Here is a 10,829-nt window from a genome sequence, read left to right as displayed (position 1 = left end):
ACTTAAAAAATGCATGGAAAATCAGATCTACTTAGATAAACGTGGATATGTTCATAGTTTTGATTTTCAAAGACGTGAAAACTTAGAAAATGCATGGAAAATCAGATCTACTTAGATAGACGTGGATCTGTTCATAGTTTTGATTTTCAAAGACGTGAAAACTTAGAAAATGCATGGAAAATCAGATCTACTTAGATAAACGTGGATTTGTTTATAGTTTTGATTTTTGAAATTATGCACGGAAAAAACCGTAGTGTTCCATGCATCGTTATTTTCAGAGAACGAAGCCTGAAACAAGTCACAGGAGAAGATAAATCTTTTACCGGGATGAAGATCCCTGTTTCTAGCGCCAGATTGTGAACACAAAGATCATTGTCATCTGAGTGTTCACAAATAATGCGCGCAGACTCAAGACAATATAGTAAATAGGCTGCGCCTGAGGGGGATGGATCGGTTATGTTGAATCCTTGACTCAAGAGTCCTAAAACTCTTCCTCGTCTCATCAACTACAACCATTGTTCTTAACTCGCATAATAAGATAAATAATGGATGAAGTATAAAACGTACGCACATGATGTACCATAAATATCGAATCAAATATGTAAAGTATAAATGCATGAATATAGATGAAACGATTAACTTATATGATTCAGCACTCAGATCTCTGTCTGCGGGTTTGGGTTTTTCATTATATGTACGATGGTTACAGAAATAGTCGAATGACTTTGAGATCAACATAGGCCTGCGTAACAGGAGGAATTTCACTTACACTTTCTCTATCTCTCTCCTATTCTCCTCAAATATTCTCGGATCCCCCTCTTCACTTGGGAGAGAGGGGTATTTATAGGGTGGTTACGGGGGGTCCACTTCTGAAGCCCGTTATAACCTTATCCTCTTGTGTCTTGTGCCGCTTACGCAAAAGTCTTCGTGTTCTCGGCTCTCTCTGCGTGTTCTGTTTGAATACGCAATGCTATATGCGCTTCCTCCACGGGCTGAATGACACGTGTGCTGTTTGAGGGTATTTAATGCGGGTAGTTGAGATGTCTGTCCGCGGTAGACAGCTGTCCTCTGCCCCTGTCTTGTTTGCGTCAGTCGGACTATCCCCAGCCGTAGATCTTAGATCTTTTTGGAGATAAGATAAAGTGACTCTTGGCTGTCCACGTGTGATATCATATCTTGATGCTCTCAGCCGCATGTCCTCCACGTGTGTCTTTATGGACACGTGGCGGAAGATGAAATGTGTACCTACATGTGTCACTAGAAATCGAAGCACCATCCAAATTGAAATTACTAAGTGACCTTAGGGTCTCATCCATTGCTTATGGATAATTTCACGAGCTCCTATTGATTTTAGATAGTTAGCTCAAATCTCCTGGTTTCAAAATCTTAAGAATTCTTCTTTTAAGATTTAGAGTTCAGGTCCTTTTTTTTTTTTTTTTGTTGAACAAAGAAAGTTCAGGTCCTTGAAGAGGAGCGGATGGACTGCGCGCAGTGGCATGCAAATGTTGAGCAGAGATGGGGGGCAGTATAGTAACTCAAAACAGCACAGAATCTCAAAATTAAACAAAAGTGTGAACAGTAGTCGAAGAACAAGTAAAGAGTAATGACGTTAGATTTTTCTGTGCTTTAATATTTTTGGAGATGAACAAAAATCCATTTTAAACCGTTGGATCAGTACAAGAAGAAGAAGTCTATCTCAAGCAAACGTGAGAGTGTAACAATCAATACAATCTCCCATCTCTCTCTCTATCTCGCTCACTCTTTACCTTCTCTCTCTCTCTCTCTTCAATGGCGTTTCTGCAGCTCTGTTCACAATAATGATCTCCATTTCGTATTAAATTTTTTTAATATATCTAACTGTCTGTTCCGTATTAATCCTATCTCTTCGAGAATTACCAGATCTTCTCTTCTCTGAAAAGGTTTCATTTTTTTCTCCATTTTCGTCCAGTCCATAATCACACTACTATTTGTGTCTTTTGGATTCTTCATATGATTTTCCATTAATACTCATTTTTGAGGTTAAATTCTTAGATCGTTTCTATACAACGTAAGAATACCCGAGCTTGATTATCAGATCTTATCTGTTAAAAAAAAATGCCAGGCTTAGTATCAGTAAAAACACCACCAGGATCAACACCATTACGAATTCACGTATCAGATGAAAATCAAGAAGAATTGTCCAGCAGCAACAATCGTCGGTCTACATCACGAACACCAATCCCAAAAAGAACGTCATCACCATCGCCATCGACGGCATCAAGAAGTAGACCATCACCAGGAACATCTTCAGGAGGAAAGAAAAAAATTGAAAAAAAAACTGAAATTGACGAAACAGCATTAGACAATCCAGATCTAGGGCCATTCTTATTAAAACAAGCCAGAGATACAATAGCATCAGGTGATAGTCCAATTAAGGCATTGGATTTTGCAATTAGGGCTTCAAAATCATTTGAAAGATGTTGTTCAGACGAACCGAGAAATTTGGAATTAGCGATGAGTTTACATGTTGTTGCTGCAATTTATTGCAGTTTGGGAAGATTTGAAGAGGCCATACCTGTTTTAGAACAAGCAATTAAGGTTCCTGATGTTACTAAAGGATCTGATCATTCTCTAGCTGCTTTTTCCGGGTATATGCAATTAGGTGATACTCATTCCATGTTAGGTCAGTTAGATCGATCTATCTCTTGTTATGATTCTGGTTTGAAGATCCAAATTGAAGCTTTAGGTGAATCAGATCCAAGAGTTGCTGAAACTTGCAGGTATTTAATCTCTCTTTCTGTCTCTAGATTTTCTTCTGAACATGATGGCGTACTGGAGTACACTGAATCCAAGAAGTTTTTGTTCTTGGCTTACGTTAGTGAATTCATTTGTACGTTCCAGAGTCAGTCCTCAATGAGCTAATATGCGCCTATAGTTTGTGTTTTTCCGTGCCCACTTGATCCAATGTACAGTATGGCTGATTGTGCCAATTTGAAAATTCTAATAAATAACAGAATTAATAAAAAAAAAATTGTACTACATTTAATGATACATTTCTTACAAATTACATAAGCACAGTAACTTTTACTGTTTTAGTGTCAAAAAGTATTTTTTTTGTCTATTTTGTTTTCTAATCCTCATTTTGGGTTATTTAGCTGAGGCATAACTTTCCTAGATAACCATAATATTTTTATTTATTTTTGGGCTTGGTGACATTCATCTACTAATGTGAGCAATTTGACCGATCGACAGGTACTTAGCTGAGGCAAATGTGCAAGCTATGCAATTTGATCAAGCAGAAGTTCTTTGCAAGCAAACCCTTGAAATTCACCGGGAACATAGTGCACCAGCATCACTCGAAGAAGCTGCTGATCGTCGATTAATGGCTCTCGTTTGCGAGGCAAAAGGAGATTATGAATCTGCACTTGAACACCTAGTTCTTGCTAGCATGGCTATGATTGCCGCTGGTCAAGACAATGAAATTGCTGCTATTGATGTTGGTATTGGTGACCTATACCTCTCACTTTCCCGTTTCGATGAAGCTGTATTTGCTTACCAAAAAGCTCTTACTGTATTTAAATCTATCAAGGGTGACAACCATCCATCTGTTGCATCGGTTTTTGTTCGCCTTGCTGATCTTTACTATAAAACTGGCAAATTCAGAGAATCTAAGTCTTATTGTGAAAGTGCTTTAAGGATTTATACAAAGCCAGTGCCTGGAACCACATCAGAGGAGATTGCTGGCGGGTTGACAGAAATTTCAGCTATTTACGAAGCTGTGAATGAGCCTGAGGAGGCTTTGAAGCTTTTGCAGAAGGCAATGAAGTTACTGGATGATACACCTGGACAGAGAAGTACAATTGCAGGTATAGAAGCTCAAATGGGTGTTATGTTTTACATGGTTGGAAGGTATTCAGATGCTCGAAATTCATTTGAGAGTGCTGTGACAAAGCTTAGAGCCAGTGGAGAGAAAAAATCAGCATTTTTTGGTGTGGTGTTGAACCAAATGGGATTGGCTTGTGTACAATTGTACAAAATAGATGAAGCTGCTGAGTTATTTGAAGAAGCTAGGGGCATACTTGAACAGGAGTGCGGTCCCTTTGACCCAGAGACGCTTGGTGTATACAGCAACCTTGCAGCAACTTATGATGCCATGGGCAGGTAAGAGGTCTTCCAGTGATTTCTCTTAAAGCAATTGAAGTTCTACTTGTTGCGCACATTTATAAATTCTAAGCCTTCATATCCAGGTTTATTATATCATCTTCCATCAGTGGCAAGTACAAGATAACTGTCTTTCTGTGATTTGTTGCATGATTTGGTGACGAAATTCATTTTGGCTTATGATCAAAAAACTTTTCTTTCAGAATATTTTCTTATCAATCATTCAAGTATTTCATAATGTATTTTTCAAGTTCTATTTTGTAGTGAAATTATTTCCAGTACAACCTTTTCCCTTATTTTTAAGACTTCATTGTGACCCTGCAATGCCAGTTTTAAGTTGTATTCCGCAATAAAAGACTACTAATATGGTATGTAACCTGCTTTATTTATCATTTTTGCATATATTTGCATTTCAGAGTGGAAGACGCAATTGAAATATTGGAACATATTCTCAAGGTGAGAGAGGAAAAACTAGGAACAGCAAACCCAGATGTTGATGATGAGAAGAAAAGGCTTGCAGAGCTACTAAAGGAAGCGGGCAGATCCCGCAACAAAAAAGCAAAATCACTCACCAACTTGCTTGATTCTACCTCGCAGAGGATGAAGAAGGAAGTAAATAAGAGATGGTCAGGCTTGGGTTTCAAAAGTTAAAAGAAAGTCCAATCTCTTTCTCCCCTTAACTCTACCTTATGGAAAATTGAGCACAATCTGTAAGAAGAAGAAGAAGAGTGTATAAAGTGTCAGGTTTGCTAATTTGATTCTGCTCTTTCTGTTTTCTTTGAGCTTTTCCACAAGTTTCCCACTATTTGTTTTATAATCATTTGATTGCTATTTTTGTGTAATTTGGGTTTGTGATATTGAATATGTTCTCCTCCATAAAAAGGGAAATTCTCAGATATATGTTTTCAAGCCAATAAATAATTGTTGCATTTCTGTTTTCCATCCAAGAACAAGTCTACACAATAATAAACTAGTAAGCCGGCTATTTACCTACGTGCACACAAGTATGTTTTCTCTTTACTTATTGCTGTTGTCAAAAGACTCCTAACATTTTCAGAGTGTCATAACTCCATATTTAGTTATTTACACAACTTGGACTCAATTGCCGATCAAAAAAGGTAATTCTCATGATCAATATCAGTGAGTGGTCCATCTGATCACGTCTGACCACATTCAAACATCTTATATACTCGATACAACAACATTTTTATGAAACATTCTGATTTGAACAAACATTCCATAAAAATAAAACCTTAACCAATAAAGGGTAACAGAGTAGAGTAAACGTATTGAAAAGAAACTAATTAAGTAAATGGTTTTACATAAGAGGGGCTTCATACTCAAAGTATGGAGCCCGTGTCCATAGTGGCCAAATCCTCTCTTAGATAACCTGGTGGCTTGAAAGGATCAGACTCCAAGTATGCCTCTGGACGGTAGAACCCAGCATCATTTACACGGTTACTAAGCACATGAAGGATAGGTTTCTTACTTCCGTATTCATCTCGATTGTTATCGACATACTCTTTCGCTTCCGCTGCTACCTCATTTACGAAATCGAATCGATTTTCCTCTGACAATAGCAGCCTTTCTATGTCCATTGACAAGAGTTTACCAGATTCCCTTACTTTCCTCACTTGCTCTTCCAAGAAAGGAATTCGATCCATCTTATATCTGACCTTCTCATCTTTCTTAGTCTGAAAGATAAACTGAAGTATTAGCTCTTCACCACCACTGTCGAAAGTTACTAGCAAATAATCATCTAAAACATGACGAATGTATGACATATGAAACCGAAAGTTCTCTAAATAGTAGGCATAAAAGCTCTCCAAGTGCAACCACAAGGAAGACTGCTTGAACGTTAGCTGAATGTCAGACAAGACAAGAAATGCAATCTAGTCGGAAATAAGCAGTTCACAGAAACCAAAAGTTCCACAAAATTCCTGGAAGATTTGCACCAAAATTTCCTAAAAAGAACTGTCCAGCTAAAAGACTCAATCTCAAACAGCGCTAATGGATAATTCATCCCTAGATTTAACACCACAATCCAAATACAGACAATTAAAGAGCTAAAAATGTAGAGAGGCCGATAAACATTTAAGAAATGATCTCCTAAATGAGAGACAATCAAGCTCCCTATCACTGTAACCTTAAGGAGACAAACCGTTAGATTGACATGCATTCAAGAGAGGCGATCCTAATCACAGAGAGTAATGGAGATGATGTGTCTAACCTACTAAATGACCCATCAACCTGTAGTTCTCGGTCAAAGCATCTTTCTGCAAACTAGAAATGAATTGTCTTATTCCCTATAAGAAACTACAGAGGGGCTTCACTTGTTTTTCGTTACTAAAGATGTACTGGTTTTAGTTAACAGTCATAATGTTGCATAGATATTTACTCGACATTTCTAGTTTCCCCAATACATTTCTTCTAATTCATTACAATTTCATCAGAACCCAAAAACGTAAAGAGAAAAGAACATAATAAATATCTAATTAGGTCAAACAAATATAGAACTTTACATACCAGTTTTCTACGCCTCCATATTCTCCTTCCATTACCACTATTTTGTGATAATTCCTGTGTTGAGTAAATTTTGGTTAACTAATAATTTTAACGCAAAGAGCAGAGAATTGGATAGAATTATACGTACTCCAATGAATAATCAAGAAACCCAATCACCCAAGAAGTGAACAAAAGTAAGATTGAAAGAAGATTACTTGTGATTTAATTGACAAGTTCAAATTCCATGAATTTCCTTGCCTAGCTTCCAAATTCTGAGAGAAAGAGAGTGCGCAAGTAAGATAGTGAGCTAGAAATTCTACAAACCTACAAAAAAAAGCGACACACTTACAGAGTAAGGCAGGATGGATGAGGAGAAGAAATGGAGAGAAGAGAGAGCCATTGCAAAATAAACATAGGGGAAAAGAAAAACTGGTGATGAAGAAGAAGGGATAGGGTTGGGTTGGGTTGGGTTTGGGTTTGGGCTTTGTATTAGGCTCAGGCTGTTCAGCATAGTTCAGAGAGATCTTTACTATTTAGTCCAGAAAATCCGACCCCGATTACTGGCTGGTCCAGCGGGATATAACAATTAATGGCTAGTCCAATAAAGTTTAAAAACATGTTATTTTACCTATATGCCCTGGACCACGTGATGTGTACAGTTTTCGTCCGTTTTCTTTTCATTTTTTTTCCAGTTGCATTCTCTATCTCTTCTGCAACCTAACTCTCAATTGAAAAACGCAAACTGCTTCGTCTTTCTTCACATTCAGAAAACTGCTCCCGTCTCTCTTATGCAACCTAACTCAATTAATCACCATTATAAGAAAAAGATCGAAAAATCACCATTATCAGAAACAGAAACTGCTTCTTCTTTCAGTATATGACCTAATTTTCATTAAATTCAATTGAAGAAGAAATGGGTACAAGTAGAAAAATTAAGAGGACGATTACAGAAGAAATTACTGAAGTATCTCCATCACCAGTGAAAAGAAGAAAGAAATCTGACGATGATTCACCAACAGAAGCGTCCCCTGCTTCTAAATCTCCTACACTATTGAAAAGAAGAAGCAAATCTGTCGATGATTCAGCAACAGAAACCTCCCCCACTGCTAAATCTCGTACACCAGTGAAAAGAAGAAGGAAGTCTACCGATGATTCACCAACATGAACCTCCCCTACTGCTAAATCTCCTACACTATTGAAAAGAAGAAGCAAATCTGTCGATGATTCAACAACAGAAACCTCCCCTACTGCTAAATCTCGTACACCAGTGAAAAGAAGAAGGAAGTCTACCGATGATTCACCAACAGGAACCTCCCCTACTGCTAAATCTCCAACAACAAGAAGTATGAGTAAGGTTCCTCAGGAAAAAGGTAAATCAAATCAAAAACAAAGCCAAATATGTACTTCATATTGACATGCAATATTCCCAAAACCTAAAATATGTACTGTTACGTATTGAAATGTAGTGTTGTTTAACTAATACATACTAAAATTTAGTATGTCAATTTATATGTGTACTACATATCAATATGTTGTCTGCAATTTGTAATTCATTTTGACAAGTTATATGTTGTACCATACTGATATGTAATGTGTACAACACTTTTTGATGTGTAGTCTGCAATTTGTACTTCATATTTGACAAGTTATATGAGTAAGGTTCCTCAGGAAAAAAGTAAATCAAATCAAAAACAAAGCCTAATATGTACTTCATATTTACATGCAATATTCCCAAAACCTAAAATATGTACTGTTACATATTGAAATGTATTGTTGTTTAACTAATACATACTAAAATTTAGTATGTCAATTTATATGTGTACTACATATCAATATGTTGTCTGCAATTTGTACTTCATTTTTACAAGTTATATGTTGTACCATACTAATATGTAATGTGTACAAAACTTTTGGTTTACAAAAACAGCAAAAACCAAGGGAAAGAAAGCAGATGATGCTCCTGAAGCAAAAAGAAAAAGAAAAACAGCAGCGGCAACTACTAAAGCAAAAGGAAAAAAAGTGACAAAGGCTGATACTCCTTCACCACCAGCAAAGGAGAACAAAATAAAACAAAATAATGCATAATGTCTTATGCAGCTAAAACAAAATAATGCATAATGTCTTATGCATCTAAAAAAAAACTGATGCATAACCAGAAAAGTGAGAAAAGTAATGCATAAGACATTATGCAGCTAAAACAAAAAAATGCATAATGTCTTATGCATCTAAAAAAAAACTGATGCATAACCAGAAAAGTGAAAAAAAGTAATGCATAAGACATTATGCAGCTAAAACAAAAATAATGCATAATGTATTATGCATCTAAAAAAAACTGATGCATAACCAGAAAAGTGAAAAAAAAAGTAATGCATAAGACATTATGCAGCTAAAACAAAATAATGCATAATGTCTTATGCACTAAACAAAATGATGCAGAAGACATTATGCACGTGCATAAAAATCCATAAATCAGAAAAGTGAAAAAAGTAATGCATAAGAAAATATGCAGCTAAAACAAAATAATGCATAATGTCTTATGCATCTAAAAAAACTGATGCATAACCAGAAAAAGTGAGAAAAGTAATGCATAAGACATTATGCAGCTAAAACAAAATAATGCATAATGTCTTATGCATCTAAAAAAAACTGATGCATAACCAGAAAAGTGAAAAAAAGTAATGCATAAGACATTATGCAGCTAAAACGAAATAATGCATAATGTCTTATACATCTAAACAAAACTGATGCATAACCAGAAAAATGAAAAAAGTAATGCATAAGACATAATTATGCAGCTAAAACAAAAATAATGCAATGTTTTATGCAGAAATAATAATGGCATAATGTCTTATGCACTAAACAAAATGACGCAGAAGACATTATGCACGTGCATAAAAATCCATAAATCAGAAAAGTGAAAAAAGTAATGCATAAGACAATATGCAGCTAAAACAAAATAATGCATAATGTCTTATGCATCTAAAAAAACTGATGCATAACCAGAAAAAGTGAGAAAAGTAATGCATAAGACATTATGCAGCTAAAACAAAATAATGCATAATGTCTTATGCATCTAAAAAAAAACTGATGCATAACCAGAAAAGTGAAAAAAAGTAATGCATAAGACATTATGCAGCTAAAACGAAATAATGCATAATGTCTTATGCATCTAAACAAAACTGATGCATAACCAGAAAAATGAAAAAAGTAATGCATAAGACATTATGCAGCTAAAACAAAAATAATGCATAATTTTTTATGCAGAAATAATAATGGCATAATGTCTTATGCACTAAACAAAATGATGCAGAAGACATTATGCACGTGCATAAAAATCCATAAATCAGAAAAGTGAAAAAAGTAATGCATAAGACAATATGCAGCTAAAACAAAATAATGCATAATGTCTTATGCATCTAAAAAAACTGATGCATAACCAGAAAAAGTGAGAAAAGTAATGCATAAGACATTATGCAGCAAAAAAAAAATTAATGCATAATGTCTTATGCATCTAAAAAAAAAACTGATGCATAACCAGAAAAGTGAGAAAAGTAATGCATAAGACATTATGCAGCTAAAACAAAATAATGCATAATGTCTTATGCATCTAAAAAAAACTGACGCATAACCAGAAAAGTGAAAAAAAGTAATGCATAAGACATTATGCAGCTAAAACAAAAATAATGCATAATGTATTATGCATCTAAAAAAAACTGATGCATAACCAGAAAATACTTCAGTATGTAAATACTTCACTACTGGTGATAGATACTGACATTTTGACAGACTTAACAACATATTTCATTATTGGAAAATAACTACAATAACTACATTTTGATAGACTTATAATGTTTCAAAAACCAAAAGATGTTCTAAGAAACAACAAAAACAGTATTTTCAGTACACTTGTAATGTATGTACTGTAAATGAAATGCTTATTAACCAAATTCAGTTGGTACTGACAAAATCAAAAAGAAAAACGGTAGAATAGAACAAGGGCTAGAGGAAAGAATTGTGGAAAAGGAATCTGGCAACATCATCGATATAACATTCTGCTGCACGTTAAAGCCTGTGATAAAATAAAAAGAGAAATCAGAACACTACTTGCTTAAAAGTACATTGTATTGTATCAAACTTACTTAATTAAGACATTAATATGTATCTGACTGAATGGTGACTCTCTA

At 35.2% G+C, this 10,829-nt stretch overlaps 2 protein-coding genes across 3 annotated transcripts; one reads left to right on the top strand and one right to left on the bottom strand.

Annotated features, from left to right (window-relative positions):
• Positions 1-1,657: 1,657 nt before the first annotated feature.
• LOC113299036 (protein KINESIN LIGHT CHAIN-RELATED 1-like) lies at positions 1,658-5,082 on the top strand. 2 transcript variants are annotated; one of them, XM_026547964.1, is made up of 4 exons: positions 1,658-2,759; positions 3,232-4,140; positions 4,227-4,256; positions 4,557-5,082. In XM_026547964.1, exons 1-4 carry the CDS (start codon positions 2,095-2,097, stop codon positions 4,789-4,791), a joined length of 1,839 nt encoding a protein of 612 aa, XP_026403749.1. In that variant the 5' UTR covers positions 1,658-2,094; the 3' UTR covers positions 4,792-5,082. The 2 variants fall into 2 exon arrangements, with proteins under 2 accessions (XP_026403749.1, XP_026403750.1); XM_026547965.1 differs by lacking the exon at positions 4,227-4,256 and having other exon boundaries at positions 2,095-2,759; positions 4,557-5,036.
• Positions 5,083-5,242: 160 nt separating this feature from the next.
• LOC113299038 (protein PLASTID TRANSCRIPTIONALLY ACTIVE 7-like) lies at positions 5,243-7,083 on the bottom strand. The gene is made up of 4 exons (XM_026547966.1): positions 6,995-7,083; positions 6,861-6,917; positions 6,667-6,720; positions 5,243-5,834 (listed from the first exon to the last, which is right to left on the bottom strand). The coding sequence occupies exons 1-4, from the start codon at positions 7,043-7,045 to the stop codon at positions 5,481-5,483; spliced, it is 516 nt and encodes a 171-aa protein (XP_026403751.1). The 5' UTR covers positions 7,046-7,083; the 3' UTR covers positions 5,243-5,480.
• Between the last annotated feature and the right edge of the window lie 3,746 nt (positions 7,084-10,829).

This window comes from Papaver somniferum, chromosome 7 (assembly GCF_003573695.1).
Source record: "Papaver somniferum cultivar HN1 chromosome 7, ASM357369v1, whole genome shotgun sequence".
NCBI lineage: Eukaryota > Viridiplantae > Streptophyta > Magnoliopsida > Ranunculales > Papaveraceae > Papaver > Papaver somniferum.
Note: the sequence above shows the minus strand (reverse complement) of the source record. Positions and strands in the feature narration are given on the sequence as shown.

Bases quoted from the DNA above. Each gene is read 5' to 3' on its own strand.
- LOC113299036 (XM_026547964.1), top strand. From the start codon at position 2,095: ATGCCAGGCTTAGTATCAGTAAAAACACCACCAGGATCAACACCATTA. The intron at 4,141-4,226 runs GTAAGAGGTCTT...CTTCATATCCAG, and splicing joins ACTTATGATGCCATGGGCAG to GTTTATTATATCATCTTCCA. The intron at 4,257-4,556 runs GTACAAGATAAC...TTTGCATTTCAG, and splicing joins TCATCTTCCATCAGTGGCAA to AGTGGAAGACGCAATTGAAA.
- LOC113299038 (XM_026547966.1), bottom strand. From the start codon at position 7,045: ATGGCTCTCTCTTCTCTCCATTTCTTCTCCTCATCCATCCTGCCTTAC. The intron at 6,721-6,860 runs GTAATCTTCTTT...TACTCAACACAG, and splicing joins ACTTGTCAATTAAATCACAA to GAATTATCACAAAATAGTGG. The intron at 5,835-6,666 runs GTATGTAAAGTT...TTTATCTTTCAG, and splicing joins TATGGAGGCGTAGAAAACTG to ACTAAGAAAGATGAGAAGGT.